Here is a 17307-nt window from a genome sequence, read left to right on the forward strand (position 1 = left end):
ACTTTGCTTCAGGATGAGAACAGAAATCGTGTGGTGGCAGCGGGAGGCCCCATTAGCTAAAGTGGTGCTTCAGGTTAAGAACAGTTTCAGGTTAAGAACGGACCTCCGGAACAAATTAAGTACTTAACCCGAGGTACCACTGTATATTGCTTTTGGGGGTATGTTTTCATTTTTATATCTATCTTTGTTCTTATTTTTCTTCCTCTGACTTTTCCTTCTCTCCCCGCCCCCCCGCCCCATATCACTTTATTTCTTTTAACTGAAATCACCTTAATAAAAACTATTTCTGACCACAATCCAGTAATGCTAAAATTAAGAGGAGAAAGAAGAAAAGAGTTCACAGAATAAAATACAAGGTTAAAAACACAAGTAAATAATTAAAACAATAACAATAACAATAATCCCCTGTCAGCGCTGCCCAAGGTCCCAGCTCACACAAGACCAACGCTGCTTCTTCCTCAATTAAAAAGCTCTTTATTGAAGTTCAGTCTCATTTCCAGACGCGCAGCGCGCAACGCTACGTCTATGCCTCAGACCGTAGAAGTCCCATCTGAATCTCCTCCCCCCTGACACCAGCTTAAGATTCTAGCCTTACTCCACCTCTTCCTCTGTTCCTTCTTTCTCTGGGTCCTCCTGCTAGTCGGAGTTTCAGCCCTCCTAGATTCTTCTGACGCTGAGTCCCCCGACTCTCCTCCCCCCCTCCTTCGGGCTTTAGGACCTGGCTCCCAATCCGGGTCTTCTGCTGTCCCGCGCTCCTCCACATTTGAACTTGGCGCGCGCGCGCAGCCTCCCACTTTCCTTCTGACCGTTACACTTGTGTCACTGCTCCCTCTTTCGGGGAGGCTAGCTGGACCTGGCCTTCCCTCCGTTTCCCCACTCCCCGATGGGGGCGTGGTTACCCCTGACTCATCTTCTCTCCCCGCTGGAGGAGAAGCTGGTCCTGACTCATGTGACTCTTCCCCCCCACTGTGCTCTGGTGGGGGAACTGGCCCTGATCCTCCGCTACTCCCTTGGGAGTCCCCTCTGGTTCCTTGTTTATGGAGCATCCCCCCTGGGACTCGCCTCGCCCTTATCATAGGTGCCCCCTCCTGGGAATCTTCTGATTCGCTGGAGAAGCTCATGGAATCTCTCGGGCCACTGTCATATTCCCCTACGCTCCCCTCTGATTCCTCTCCTCCGCTCTCTATTTGCTCTCTCCCCTGCTCTTCTGCTCCTGAGCCTCTGACATCCCCCTTCCCACAAATACATTTAAAAGGCTTTATAATATTAATCAGCCTAAGGCCTAGTTGAAGAGGGACATTTTCTCCTGGTGCCTAAAGATATATTATGAAGGCGCCTTGCGAACCTCCCTGGGGAGAGCATTTCACAAATGGGGAGCCACTGCAGAAAAGGCCTGTTCTCGTTTTGACACCTTCTGGACCCCATGTGGAGGAGGCACACCAAGAAGGGCCTCAGAAGATGAACACAGAGTCCAGGACAGTTTATATGGGGAGAAGTGGTCCTCTAGGCATTGCGGTTGCCTGTATTGTACTTGCAATGGGGAGTGGTAGCTTCAGTTCCTTGGCGGGTTCAGGCGCATAGACTCTGGTGGCTCTCCTATCCCCTGGGGCAAACTTGGGGATGCTGGGGGAATCTGTTACTGCCAACAGAGTCTATTTCACAGGTGGATGGACATCGTTGGATTTCACCCATGATCACAAGTAATTCATTAAATAAATTCATTCATTAAATAAATTGCCACATTCATTTAACAGATTCCTACCCTGTCCTTCCCATTTGCTAACCAGTTTTATTTTAAGATTATTCTTGCTACAGCTCTCTTTACACGGGCACCCTCCTTCATTGCCGAAGGGTCCATAGCCACATTTTTACATTAATAGTCAAAATGTATTGTTCTGAAAGCCCGTTCCAGAATGTTCCGACAACCGAGGCGCGGCTTCTGATTGGTTGCAGGAGCTTCCTGCACTCAAGTGGAAGCTGTGTCTGACGTTCGGCTTCCGAAAAACGTTCAAAAATCAGAACACTTACTTCTGGGTTTTCGGCATTCGGGAGCCAAAGCGTTCCAAAACGCAGGTGTTTGGGAACCGAGGTTTGACTGTACGTTTTACATAAGACCATCAAATGCAACTGCAGTTGTGTCTCCTAAACTCAGCGGCAATGCAGCCAAAAGGTCTCATGTGATCGTTCCTCCTACCATCCTCTCCTACTCCACTTGCCCAGAGCAAACGCCCAACCTATTTAACAGCAAAAGAGTCAGCAGAAACACCCACGGAGATGAGGCAGAATTCACAAGAAGAGTAAAACAATATCTCTATTCAGACCAATCTTGGCTCAGAGCCTGTTATTTATTTATTTTCTGTCCCATCTTATATCTAGTGATCCCAGGGCGAAAGACACAATGTGGCGTGCAAGATTCTGAGTTACGCAGAACTCTTCCTCAGACAGGGTGCTCAACAAATATCAAAGGTAGGAGGATGGGGTGGGAGGGAATGCCGATCAGTAGGTTGGCGGTTCGAATCCCTGCGACGGGGTGAGCTCCCGTTGCTCGGTCCCTGCTCCTTCCAACCTAGCAGTTTGAAAGCATGTCAAAGTGCAAGTAGATAAATAGGCACCACTCTGGTTGGAAGGTAAACGGCGTTTCCGTGTGCTGCTCTGGTTCGCCAGAAGCGGCTTAGTCATGCTGGCCACATGACCCGGAAGCTGTACGCCGGCTCCCTCGGCCAATAAAGCGAGATGAGCGCCGCAACCCCAGAGTCATCCACGACTGGACCCAACAGTCAGGCGTCCCTTTACCTTTACTAGAAACATTATACACAGTATGATCCCAATGAATGCTGGTTTAATGTTCCTATCATCCTAATAAATACTGTTTTTACCACCCCTCTGGGTGTGATTTCAGAGGACTAACACGTTCGCCTGGATCTGACTTAACCACAGTAGCAGCAGAGCTGGTACAAAGCAGACCAACTCAGTCTTCTATGGCAAAATGCTCCAGCAGATTCTAGCCCCATATTCCCTCTCCATTCTCAGGACAGGGTAATTTAATTTATCAAGTAGCTCAGCTCAGATCTCGGTCTGACAAAAAGCTCCCTTGTTCTAACGTAAGATCTCAGACAGAGTGAAGATTCCCCCCCCCCTTTTAAAAGAGAGAGAGAGAGAAAGAGTTCCCGCAGCGTTATCTCTTTGAGCACCCAGGGCTTGAAAATCTTCAATAAGGCTGAAACATGGAAATGTTTTACTTATAGGGAGGGGGCGTCTATCTTTTTCTTTTCTTTTCTTTACTCTAATGGCCTCCTGCCGCAGATGTAGGTTGCATTCCATGAATCCAGGCGCTTTGTGATCTATTGTTGCTTGCAACGTCCATGGATCGCGGGGGTGCTCTTGAAAATGTTTTGTGCACAGCAAGGGGACACTTCTGACATGCTCTCATTCATGTGTCTCAGCAGGACCACTCTCTTGCATCGCTTGTGAGCCCATTTGGATAATGTTATTCCTACACATCCACATTCTTTTGCCAGAGACTCTTACCTGCTTTTCATCATCTTCAGGCCTGCTGCCTAGGGGGTTGTTGTCACATCAAATTCCTGCTAATTTAACGCACCGCTTTGGACTGCCTTTGATTCACAGGATTTGCTGAGGTGTGGCAAGGGAAGGAAGTGATTTAGTATATATTAAACATCTGTTTCCCAAAGTGGTTGATATTGCCCCTCCCCTGTGGGGTAGATGGGACTGTGCAGGAGATGAATAAAGACCTAGGGGTCAAAAGAGTGTTTTTAAAAAGGGCCAGGTGAAGGGAAAGAAGCTTATAAGGCATCGCACAAAAAAATTAACTGAGAACTACGTGCCTCGGAAATAAAGGGCGCATCTTGCTTTTTAGAACAATTATTTCCTACTGTGCCAAAGAATAATGCTAACACTCCTCTTTCTCTCTTCCAAAGATGCAAAGATATCAAAACAAGCTGCCTTTTGGAAAACCTCCAAGGATTGTTGCTTGATAAATGTTGATTATACATTGATGTTTGTTGACTCACATTCCCAAGAACTGGGGTTGGGTGGGGTTGATGATAAGTTTATTAGAGGGTCAATGAGCTCAGAGGTTTGGGAAAGCCTGATCTATGCTTTTAATAGTATTCAGCTGTTATCCTGCCACCTCGCTTATGATAGTCAAACTGGGATCCAATGAATCATCTGTAACACAGGTACTTACTAGTGGTGGGGTTGATGCAAGATATAGAACCTGTAGTTTTGTTTCAAACCTAGGAGGCTGATACAAACAGCTTCTTCTCCCTTCCTCCCCTGCTGTGCTAAATGATGGTTTAATATGCAGCACATAGAGGAATTGACCTATGAGGAGCAGGGGTCACCTCTATAGACCAGACCGAGAGCATATCTGAAATGTTGCTGTGAATAAATGGATAACATCTCTGGAACATGGTGAGAGCTAAGAATTTCCGACAGTCCTTTTTTGAGAATTAGATTTATCATGTCCCTTGACTTGTGATAAAAGATCTTTGCATGACTTGGAATAATTTTCATGAAGCTATTGTGGGGTGCAAGGGTTAATCACTTTGATGAGCAGATTAAATCAACTACAGAGCTTTGGAATCAACTAATCAACTAAAACTGTTCAGCTGAACCTACTGCTTATTGATGATGGCAAATTTTAATCAGTAAGAGGTGAGATTAAGGACCTCCTTCTAGTTCTTTAAGATAATTTTGGCTCTGTGGTGTTGCTAAAATAGAAATGAAAAGTCAGCATTATATACAGTGGTACCTCAGGTTACATACACTTCAGGTTACAGACGCTTCAGGTTACAGACTTCACTAACCTTGAAATAGTGCTTCAGGTTAAGAACTTTGCTTCAGGATTAGAACAGAAATCGTGGTTTGGTGGTGCGGCGGCAGCAGGAGGCCCCATTAGCTAAATTGGTGCTTCAGGTTAAGAACAGTTTCAGGTTAAGAACAGACCTCCAGAACGAATTAAGTACTTAACCCGAGGTACCACTGTACAACCTTTTCTTCTAACAATAGGTGGTGGCTTTGGTTTATTAAATTTGCAAATTATTTAAATATTGCTTAATATAGGGCTAAACATCAGGTTTATGTATTTTGTGTTTTTTTCTGTTGTGATTTTGTGTTGTAAACCACCCTAAGATCTATGCCCTACTTGCATCAGAGCTAGAAAAGGCAATTCAGTTTTTCAGCAAAAGGCCATTAAATGAATGTAGAGACATTCCCGTAGCTCAACTGCAGGGCCCTCTCCAGCAATATTAATCTCGTCACATCTGAATTCATCAATACCACAGCAAAAAAGAAAGAAAAAGGCACCGTTCACAAACAAGCATTTAGCAACATGCCACGCAAAGGTTCTCTTCATCATTCATTTTCTTGGCTCTTTATGTGTGTCGTGTACAGATGAACAATGACTTACTTCAGTATGTGCCACTTTCCCATATGTCATTCAATCTCATTTCTGCAATGATCTGCATTCTTTTTTAAAAAAATCCACAATTATGTGTTTTTAAATGCAATTTTATCTCAGAATAATAAGTTCCAATCTGCACATTGAGTTTCGATCCGCACTTTAGTCTGAGAGATGCAGGCCACATTCACACCCTACATTTAAAGCGCTGTTGTTGTTTAGTCGTTTAGTCGTGTCCGACTCTTCGTGACCCCATGGACCAGAGCATGCCAGGCACTCCTGTCTTCCACTGCCTCCCGCAGTTTGGTCAAACTCATGCTGGTAGCTTCGAGAACACTGTCCAACCATCTCGTCCTCTGTCGTCCCCTTCTCCTTGTGCCCTCCATCTTTCCCAGCATCAGGGTCTTTTCCAGGGAGTCTTCTCTTCTCATGAGGTGGCCAAAATATTGGAGCCTCAGCTTCACAATCTGTCCTTCCAGTGAGCACTCAGGGCTGATTTCCTTAAGAATGGATAGTTTGGATCTTCTTGCAGACCATGGGACTCTCAGGAGTCTCCTCCAGCACCAGAATTCAAAAGCATCAGCCTTCTTTATGGTCCAGCTCTCACTTCCATACATCACTACTGGGAAAACCAATAAAGCGCTATGATACTGCTTTAAACAGTTATGGCTTCCACTAAAGAATCCTGGGAGCCGTAGTTTGTTAAAAGGGTAGAGAGAGTTGTTAGGAGGCCCCTATGTCCCGGGAAAAATAAGGACACTTGAAGGGTATGGAGCTGCAATTGTCAGAGTTCCCTAGGAAGAAACGACTCTGGAAAGTGCAGCTCTGTGAGGGGAATCAGGGTCTCTGAAGAACTAAAACCCCCAGAATTCTTTAGGGAAGCTGTGAGTGTTCAAATCCCCCTCATACCACCTTAAACAGCCACAGCTCCCCCCAAAGAATGTATGGTGTGCGTGTGGCTGCAGCTTGGCTCAGTTCACAACAACGTTCCCAAAGACTGAATTCCGTAAGCATGCCTAGTGCCAACCTGGTGCCCTCTGGACCACAACTCCCATCAGTCCCAGTAGTTGATGGGAGCTGTAGTCTCCAGCATCTGGAGGACACCAGGTTTGGGAAGGAGTAAGGCTACAACACTTGAAGACCCTTTGCTCAACTTCACAGATTTATTCCGGAGTCAAAGGGGCTGTAAGTAAGAATCGGGGTGATTACACTGGGAGCACATTTTCTAATCAAAATGCTGAATGCGTCAAAATCAGCTAAGCCCCTATAGGAATTGAGCGCCACTGCTTTACAAAAGGAAAATAATACACACTAGGGAAAGCACTTAGATAATTGAAGTGTTTTGCTTTTATCTACATGTAGGGATGTCGGAACATCCATGTACTTTCTGCTAATGGATAGTGCAAGTATGTCGATATAATTGCTACTGTGGAAAGAAGCCAAAGCAAACCCCAGTCCTCCTCTCAAAGAGATGGAAATGTCTTTTGCACTTAAAATCCGTTGGTACAGGTGTCTCTTGGGAAATGGACTTTAGAGTTCTCTTTACCCACAGATACGGATGGGGAAGATACGCAGTTCAGTTCGCATTTAAAGGGAAAGCTACATAATTCGCATTTTCTGAAACAATAAGCGAATCGAAACGCAGCCGTCCTGCAAAAGGCGTGTTTCGCTGCATTTTGCAGTGCAGTGAACTCCAGTCAAAGAATGTGTACAAAAAACCCACACACGTTAACATGTGCATATAAAAGCTGAGGCAATTTCAATCTGTTTTAGTGTTCTAAGTCTTCTCTGTTTTAAAGTAGGGCTGTAATTTTTTCTTGATTTTGTTGTTTTATCTTTTTTTGTAAACCGCTTTGAGGTGGTGTTGTTGTTTTTTTAAAATATAAATCAAGCGGTGTATGAATGTTATGAAATAAATAAATAAACATATTAGGGGAAACAGCATACAACAATGCATTATATGAAGGGAAATGGCTTGCCCAAATGTGAACCTGCGAGAGTCATGTGACCTGTACAAAACCATGGTGCCCCAAACCACACATTTTTGGGTGCCGCGATCTCATGCAACACACGCATCCTGCCATGATCTCATGTGTTTTTGAGCACATGGCCCCCGGAATGGGGATTTCCTGGACAGTTGATGGGTATGTGCCACAGACCCCCTGGGTGGGATCACCAATTGGAAACCAGCTGGGGAAAATGATCCCAAAATCAGGATACATACAAAATGCAGGGGAAACACAATGCATCGCCGGCCAAACTTCTCATCCGCATGCCTCACTCAGCTCAGAGTACTGGTACAACTCTAGGGCAGTTCAAAAAGCCATATAATCTACTTTCATTACTGGAGTCAGTGACTTGGGGCTAAAAGACCAAGCTGCATCCATGTCTGCTTTGGGTTGACCTTGTCACAGTGCCTCATCGAGGTAATGAGGACATCTGAGATATGCCCAGTAGCACAGCATTTCCCTCTCGCTCGCAGCTGATTCAGAGCACTGCAGCATGTTTTTGTCTGGTCGCTTTACGCAGCTACGATCACATTACGCTTGCCCTGCTTTCTTTAAGTTGCCTGCCTGTGAAAGTTCCAGAGTGTGCAGTTGTGTGCCATTTTTGAAACTCGGGAAGATCACAGACCCTGGATAGTTTCAGTCCCTTGTAATATTCAAGGCTTGTTGGTAGAGCACCTATTGGTAGAGGATATGTTTGTTGTGTTTGGTTTTAGTGTTTCTGTTGTAAGTCAGTTTGGTTCACTTTCATGAGTAAAGCGACAAGAGTTAATAATGCAGGCACCTCCCCAATTGCTCCTCCAGCTAATTGGAAGCCGTGGAAGCCCCATCGGACGTTCGGCTTCCAAAAATAGGTCGCAAACCGGAACAGTCGCTTCCAGGTTTGCGGCGTTCAGAAGCCAAAATGTTCGAGAACAAAGCTGTTTGAAAACCCAAGTACAGCTGTATTTTCTCTCTCTCTGGCAGCCTTGGCATGCTGGCTGGGGTTGATGGGAGTTATGGTTCCCAAACACCTGGAAGGTACCAGGCTGGTGAAGGCTGCTGTATGGATAAGAGCAGTGTGTTTTTTCTGGGGGGACGCATACGCCTAAACATTTTGTGAAACTAAGTTTGGCCTCGTTGAGGGGCAGTATTTCAATATGAGTAGGAAAATGAGAGTACCTGAAGGAGTAATTGAATATAACATTATAAAATGTCAAAGGAAGAGGCCAGGGTCATCTCATCTTAGACCTCTTGGCACCAACACAAAAGAAGACAACTTCAGTCAGCATCCATGAAGATCCCAGGGGAGACATCCTGCCTCTCTCCACCTGGCCAAGGGCGGGGCCTGATGAGCCTCATAAGGACTGCTGCTGCCACCCAGGAAGACTCGCCTGCTTGAGTGCCTGAGGGCACCGCTCCTGCCTCTCTCCACCTGGCCTAGGGCAGGCTTCCTCAACCTCGGCCCTCCAGATGTTTTTGGCTTACAACTCCCATGATCCCTAGCTAGCAGGACCAGCGGTCAGGAATGATGGGAATTGTAGTCTCAAAGCATCTGGAGGGCTGAGGTTGAGGAAGCCTTGCCTAGGGCAAGGTTTGACAGGATCTTAATAGCTGCTGCTGCCCAGGAGGACTGGGGTATTTGGGGAAAAGTTTTACTGGGTGTTGCTGCTGTTGCTGATTTTAATCTTTATTTTAATTTTTTAATCTGATTTTAATCTGCTGTTGCTGATTTTGTGTCTTTATTTTTATGTGGAAATTGTTCGGTTTGGTTATGTAGTTTTATTTATTTTTATGACTACTTTGCTATGTTTGTAATTATGTAAATCTTTTCATATTGTAAGCTGCCTTGAGCATTGTTTTAACTGTGGAAAGGCGGCATACAAATGATGATGATGATGAGAGTAGCTGGGGAAATCCAGCTAGATGGGTGGGGTATAAATAATATATTATTATTATTATTATTATTATTATTATTATTATTATTAAGGTTGTGGGGCTAACTGAGTACGTGGTGAATCCTGCTAAAGAAATCACCCAGCACCCGGAGCAGGGGAACAACTCCCAAACGGTGGCTGCCACGGCCATGGGAGGCAATAACCACATCTTGATGTTTGCATGTGTGAGCCCAGCAGCTTTGAACTTCGAAGATACTTTGAATACCCTTCACTATGCTGATAGGGCTAAAAAAAATAAACAGCCAGTAGTGAATATTGACCCTCAAGCAGCAGAGTTGTGATTTGGAAGAGGTTCTCGGCGATGAACAAGTAGATTTGAAGGACAGCTTGGACCCTGAAGATCCTCCTTCAGAAACCAGAGGAGGCACTTCTTCCAAAACACCACCTACCAGAGAGAATCATGGCTCCATGAGATCCAGGGGAGAAAATACTAAATGTTACATCTTTTCTGCACAGGCCTGATTTCCTCCATAGGCTGGTTCAAAGCTAAACACCTGACTGGAGCCAGCTGGGTGGATTCAGGATTCTCAGCTTCACCCAGCCAGGTCTCAGAAATAATAGCCAGGTTGGCAGCCACAGATTCTTTCGGAATTAAATGGCAGATTGATGATGTCCCAGCAACCTGACATTCATAAGCAGCAGCTGAATGAAGACGGACAGCTGGTGAAGGTGGAGGGAAAGCTGTTCCCTGCTTCAAGGCCTATTGCCACCTGGCCTAGGGGGTGGGGCCCACACTTACTCTGAACATGTCAAAAACGTTTTTAAATGTTTAAAATACTTGTTAATCTATGGCATGGGTCGGCAAACTAAGGCCCGTGGGCCGGATCAGGCCCAATTGCCTTCTGGACATAGCTGTCAACATTTCCCTTTTTTAAAGGGAAATTCCCTTATTCCGAATAGGATTCCTCGCAAGAAAAGGGAAAAGTTGACAGCTATGCTTCTGGATCCGGCCTGTAGACGGTCCAGGAATCACCACATGGATTGCCAGGGTGCACATTCTTTCCCTCTCCCTTCCTCTCCCTCCCTCTCCCTCACACGGCAGTGGCGCTGCCTCCTCCTTCCCTCCTCCTGGCTTCTCCCTGCCCTGCCTAGAGGAGGAAGGGGGCTGGGCTTTGCTGGTGCCAGCAGCAGGAGCGCTCAAGTGGCCGCCATTTTAAGCAGCCCCTCTCTGGAGCCCCTTCGCACACTGCTCATCGTCCCTCCGCCACCACTAGCAAGACACAGGTAAGCAGCCAGCGGGGCTCGTGGGGCTCTTGCATCATTTTGCCCCCCAAAATATAGTCCCGCCCCCCACAAGGTCTGAGGGACAGTGGACCGGCCCCCTGCTGAAAACGTTTGCTGACCCCTGATCTATGGTGTTTTAAATGTTTTTCTTGGTTTTTTTTTGTGCTGCTGTGGGCGGGATGGACATTTGTTAGGGCTGGGGATTAGTTTAGTTTTAGTATAAATGTAATTCTTATTATTTCAATTTATTGTCTTGTTGATTTGCTGTATAGTTTTATTTTGTTTTAAAGGGGAGAGGGTATGAGTCATGGGGGTGCAGAGATTGTGTGAATGAACTTAGTGCTTAGCTTATATTTTTAAGCTGCTAATTTGTTAATGTTTTTAATATTTTATAGATTCTAAATGCTGCATTGATTTGTTAATTATGTGGCTTGCTGTAACTGGAAGGTTTAGCTTATTTTTTAGTTGCTGTTTTGTTAAGTTTTTTAAAATTTATTTTTTATTGCAACTGTTTTATTGATAATCTGTTAATTATTGTATACGATGTATGCTGTATTCGCGATGTGCTATTATGTTTTATTATGTTATGGTTATTTATTGGTTGTAAGCCGCTTTGAGATTCATTTGAATGAAAAGGGGCATAGAAATACAATCAATCAATCAATCAATCAATCAGTAACCCTAAACATTTTTTTAGGGGGGGGAAAAGCACTGGCTAAGAGTATTCATTTTGAGCAAATGGATTCCCTCTATTTAATGCGACTGGTTTCCTGATTTGCATTTGGTGACTTTGTTTATGTGTTTTAAAAATAATTTACGTACAATTTTTGCATTGCATTTAATGATAATTATATGCCTCCCCCTGGTGCTTGTTTTTTTAAGTCCCAGCATGCACTTCTCTGCCCCCTTTATTTTCTGCTCTTGTCATCTCATCCCCCAACACATTTAATTTTCCATTCAAAGGAAGGAGGACAAGCCCAGCATTTTCAAACTGGTGAAGTTGCCTGCTAAGATCTGAAGAGCTGTGTATAATTAAGGCTTCTTGTGGGAAAGAAATATTGGCCAATTTACATCTAGCTACTGTACCTCAAGAGGAGGTCATAGGCAGAAGAACTCCCCCTATCCTGCCTTCATTTCCCTCCTACCCAATCTAGCAAGAACAATTATGCAGCTGTTCCCAGACTGCATACTTGTGTAGGCTGCACACAGCACAGAAATGATGGTGTCTGCTTATTCTACAGGCTTATCCATACCTTTTGCCCTCGCTTTCTAGGCACAGGTCTGCCCCAAGAAAAACATAATCATAATTTTATCATTTATATCCAGCCCATCTGACTGGGTTTCCCCTGGCACTCTGGGTGGCTTACAGCTTATAAAAAAATAATAATAAAACACCAAACATTAAAAAACAAAGTATCTTATACAGACTATAAATAAACTAATAAGTCAATAGAAACTAACAACACCAACAACAAACAATTTACAATTATACCCAAATTAAAAGAAATGCCAACCCAAGCTAAACATTTAACCAACTCCAACTCAACAAAAGCAAAACAGAGAAACCAAAATTAAAACTGTTTAAAACATTTTGAAACATTTTAGCAAGTTGCCCCAACACAGGAGTTGTTCCAGCAACGTCCCTCTGGCCTGCCAGAGCCTCTTTTGGTTGTTCAATACGAGTGTGGGCCCTGCCCCCTAGGCCAGGTGGAAATGGGTCTTGCAGCAAGGAGCAGTCTTCCTTCCAGCACTCACAGCAGCCACACACACACACTGCTTTCCCTGTGAAAACCTGCTCTTTACTGCTGAATCAGAGTAAACACCAATCTACAGAAAGACCGAACTCCCATTTGCTCCAAGGAACTAGTACATCTCACACAGTGACATATGAATGCTTTAAATATCAGCACTCTGCTCCTCCAGATTTTACTGTGTTTATTTTCGATTAATATCCTGGTTTGTGAGCAATGGTTCGCACTAGCCGCAGTTTACCATTTTCAGATAGAACAGCAAACTGTGGTTTGTTTCAGATTGCAAATGGAAGCTACTGATTTCCTCCCTCCAAGTGCAAACGAAAGGGGAAGAGGAAGGGGAAGCACAGGGCTCTGCGGCTAGCTGCAACTCATGCATGTAATGATCAACTGTGGTTTGTTGCTGTTACTCTTCACCATGTACACCATATCCCAAACCTTTCACAGTCACTCAGTCATAGATTGTGCGTCTACCTGCTATTAGATCAACGTTTAGAAATCTTATGGTACTAACGTATTTTTCTGTGCATAAGACAATATTTTTTTTCCTTAGAAATAATTTGCAAAAAATTGCGGCAATGCAGTGACCCCCCCCAAAAAAGCTCAACAACTCTTGGCAATCTCCCAAAAATTTTTTGTTGTGGTCCAAAAAAATAGGGGACATCTTATACATGGGGATCTGTTATACATGAGAAAATATGGTGGTTTAAAAGAAAGAAAGAAAGAAAGAAAGAAAAAGAAAACAGTAGCAGTAATTTTTAACCCCTCATATATATTACCTAGGTCAAACCTTTGTCGTTTCCAGTATGTCACTATCTTAGGATATTTCCAATAAACATGGAGCAAGCTTGCCTCTCCTTCCATGGGGAAACAGAGAACAGTTAGACAAAATACGTATTGTGGCCTTGCATAGAAATTAGAAGCCATACAATAAGGTACCATACTGACAGGCAAACTTGATATTAACAGTAATTAACGTGAAAACAGTTGACACACTTACTTTGAAATTTTAAATAGCCACTGTGTGGGGATGGTGGGTGGGATTCGCACCTGTGGCACACAGGGAGAGAATATTTAACCCTTTGACCATGATGAAAATTGGCCCACTCAAAGATATTGGCCCCGGGAAGCAAGATGTGATTGGCATCAACTGAATAGTCAGTGGTTAAACCAGATTGTGATGCTGCAGTAAAACAGTCATATCACATTCTGTCTGCAAGTAATTACATTCAAAGCCATTTTCTTTTGCAACGGGGGGAATATAACTTAATGAACAGCCATCACTGTAGATTCATTCATATTAGCTGTGCATTAAATATTGTCTCTGTCATCTGAAACCCATGTCCCTGTCCTCTCCCACTTCCTTGATATGACTCACTATGCTTAGCAAGCAAACACGTTTCCAGATTCTAAAACCGAGGCCTGTTCTGCTGGCCAAGCAACCTGCTCTGGTTACTAGCGACACAGCATGCCTTTTGATAAGGCAAGCAAAAATACCCCTCTCCCCTCTTCTTCCCTAATGCAAAGGATTGCTGACACCATACATATAAGACGAAAGCAGGTGGATTCTACAATACAGAAATACACGTTCGGAGCACAGAATAACTTGTTCTCACATTAAGTCAGTTTCTGCAGCCACGCATTTATTTGCAAAGAGAGCTCTTGATCATCTTGCAGAGCTCTTGATCATCTTGTTTACATTTGCAGAGCAGTAGACAAGATACCATATTAAGGCACACAATCATAAAAACAAGCAAACAAATCAAACTGTTTGGTCAATTTACCTACAAAATCAAAAAACCTGGTGGCAAAAAAACAAGCCCCAACACCACTTGCCTTAAGCACAAGTTGTAATTTTTTAAACCTCTGTAGTTACTAGCTGTGAGAACTCTGCTTTCAGTTCATTCAGAACTAGCCCTCTTCAGCCGTGGCTGAAGATTGTGAAGGGGACATAGATGTCCTGCTTTTACTTACGACATACCTATTTTCATTGGAGACATGTTGGAGGGTATGGAGTTAGCTGACCCCCAAGCCTTCTGAAGGCAATCCTGTATAGGGAAGGTTTTTTTAATGTTTTATTATGTTTTTACATATGTTGGAAGCTGCCTAGAGTAGCCAGGGCAACCCAGTAAGATGTGTGGGGTATAAAAAGTAAAATGATCATTATGGAATGAGACATCCCTAATTTCATCAGAGAAATGTTGGAGGATATTCATGGTGCAGGGGACCAAAGTGTTTGGCAGGTCTCGGTTCAAATCTCTGCTAAGCCATGAAGGAAATTGGGTGGCCTGGGAAAAGTCGCTCTTTTCCTTAGCCTCCCAAATTGGTATTCCAAAAGTGGGCATTGCTCCATGACATGTCCACAAAACAAAACGGTTCCGCGATCGCTTTAAACTATGCTACGTGGAAAAGGATAAAAACTTGTACTGTTGGATGTGGAGTGCAGCTTTGCTATGCTTGTTTTGAAACTGAAGTGAAGTTATGTCTCCCGCCCCAACATTGGAATAATATTTATTGCTTTCCACCTCCGTTTCTGTCGCCCTTTTGCAGTTAGGAAGTGACACAAGTAAGTTACAACAGGATGCTTATTTCTGGTCCCATTCCCAGACATTCCTCTCCAAGTGCTCTAAAGGACAGATTTGGACACTGCCATTTTGACAGAATTAGTCACTTTGCATGCTCTCACCAGTTTGTCACCCAATATCCTTTCATACATATATAATTATTAATAGCATTCCTCCCCCAGAAGCACGAAGTTAGATTTTTAAAAATACGTCAGATAAGAACCTTAATAGATCTATTATTCAAAGCTTCAAGCAAAGAAAAACATTTTTAAAACCCCACATAACCTCTGCAGCAAATGTCCAACAACAGCTATGCAAGAACCTGGCTGGTTTTGGAGGGGGAAATCAGACTAAAACACTCTGACTGTTTGCAGCCTTGCTGTGCCTGAACTGACAGGGGTGAACATTTGGCTTAGAATTGTTCTGCTTTTCTCATCCGCCTCCTTTGAAAGCTGAGGCTGTGAACTAGACTTCAGGACAGTGTGGTAAATATAATTCTGGCACTTACCCACAGCTATCCCTTCGCAGTCTGACATCATGTGAAAAGAAGTTTCCTTTAATGCTTCTGAAGGGGAAAAAACCGCAGGGAAAAATAATAGCACCAATGCAGAACTCGTTCCTCCGTCAGGGCAAGCAGAAGAAATGTTAGCCAAAGAGAAATAGTTCTTTCTCTCTCTCTCCTCTCTCTTCTTCTCAACTGTACCCAAGGAGTTTACACAGCAACCAGTTCTGGCTCTGCCTTCTCATTATGGGATGTAAAGATAAGAATGTGCTTTTGTGCCAAAAGAGCACGCTATTGGTGGATAAATTTGTTGACATCCCTCCCCTTCGAACAGCTTCCTCTTTAATGTCACTGTGGCACATTACAGGCTCGAAAAGGCCATGGAATATTTATGAAAAAGGCTTTTAAGAACTACGCTGGGAATCCAGGCTCAAGTGCCCACTGAAATAATTATGATGTGGAGAAGCTTGTAACTGGGTCTTGTTTCCAGGGCATTCCTTGTTGCATAACATGTGACTAATATTCATGTACTTGAGAGAAACTGAAAGCAGGTCTCTCTCTCTCCGCCCCCCCCCCACTTCAGTGTTCATAGGTGTGGGAAAACCTTGTCAGCTAAGGGCCAGGCAGATTATTTTTGGGAAGCACACAAGCAGAACATGGAGGCAATTGCCAAACTCCAACCCCAGTAACTAGTATTCAGAAATGCTCTGCCTCTGAATATGTAGGTTCCATTTAGCTATCCTGGCTAAAAAAACCCAGCAACAAGTGCTCCATGAATTTGTTTGATTTCCTTTTAAAGTCATCTAAGCCAGTGATCACCGCTGAATTTTGCGGCATCAGATCCCCTAAGCTAGTTAAATGTGGTGCAGAGAAGCATGCCATCTATTGCTAATTGGCTACACTGGTGACATGAAGTGACGGAGAAGAGCCACCTTCAGGCTACCAGCTCCACCTTGCAGCTGAAAATGAGATCCACGTGGAACCTTCCAAAGTGGCAGGGACTGTGGAAGACACACTGTCAAACAGTCCAGATAAGCCATCCAGGTCAGCGGGCTACTCATGAGTAAATTGTCATTGCGGCATCTTTATGGCAGAAGACCCATCAGACATAGGATATCGTTCCAAAACCCTTCACTGCACGGGATAAATAGGTCTCAATATGTGTGGACATAACTTTCAAAGAATCATAGAATCGTAGTGTTGTAAGGGACCCCAAGTGTCAAAGTGTTGGTGCTGACCTTTAAAGCCCTAAACGGTCTCGGTCCAGTACAGTGGTACCTCGGGTTAAGTACTTAATTCGTTCCGGAGGTCCGTACTTAACCTGAAACTGTTCTTAACCTGAAGCACCACTTTAGCTAATGGGGCCTCCTGCTGCCACCGCGCTGCCGGAGCACAATTTTTGTTCTCATCCTGAAGCAAAGTTCTTAACCTGAAGCACTATTTCTGGGTTAGCGGAGTCTGTAACCTGACGCGTATGTAACCTGAAGGTACCACTGTATACCTGAAGGAGCGTCTCAACCCCCATCGTTCAGCCCGGACACTGAGGTCCAGTGCCGAGGGCCTTCTGGCGGTTCCCTCACTGTGAGAAGTGAGGTTACAGGGAACCAGGCCTTCTTGGTGGTGGCACCCACCCTGTGGAACGCCCTCCCATCACATGTCAAAGAGAAAAACAACTACCAGACTTTTAGAAGACATCTGAAGGCAGCCCTGTTTAGGGAAGCTTTTAATGTTTAATAGATTGTTGTTATTTTAATATTCTGTTGGAAGCCGCCCAGAGTGGCTGGGGAAACCCAGCCAGATGGGCGGGATATAAATAATAAATTATTATTATTATAATCTCGTCCAACCCCCTGCAATGAAGGAATCTCAGCGAAAGCATCCATGACAGGTGCTATCCAACC

General features: G+C 44.2%; 1 protein-coding gene across 1 annotated transcript in view; it reads right to left on the reverse strand.

Moving 5' to 3' along the window:
* EML1 (EMAP like 1) overlaps positions 1–15598 on the reverse strand; it is a 128676-nt gene extending 113078 nt beyond the window's left edge. The window contains exon 1 of the mRNA XM_053375220.1: positions 15413–15598. Within this exon, the coding sequence (XP_053231195.1) occupies positions 15413–15443 (31 nt within the window). The 5' untranslated portion in view covers positions 15444–15598. The remainder of the gene's footprint in view (positions 1–15412) is intronic.
* Positions 15599–17307: the final 1709 nt, after the last annotated feature.

The sequence above is a fragment of the Podarcis raffonei genome, chromosome 1, assembly GCF_027172205.1.
Source record: "Podarcis raffonei isolate rPodRaf1 chromosome 1, rPodRaf1.pri, whole genome shotgun sequence".
In the NCBI taxonomy this organism is placed as follows: domain Eukaryota; kingdom Metazoa; phylum Chordata; class Lepidosauria; order Squamata; family Lacertidae; genus Podarcis; species Podarcis raffonei.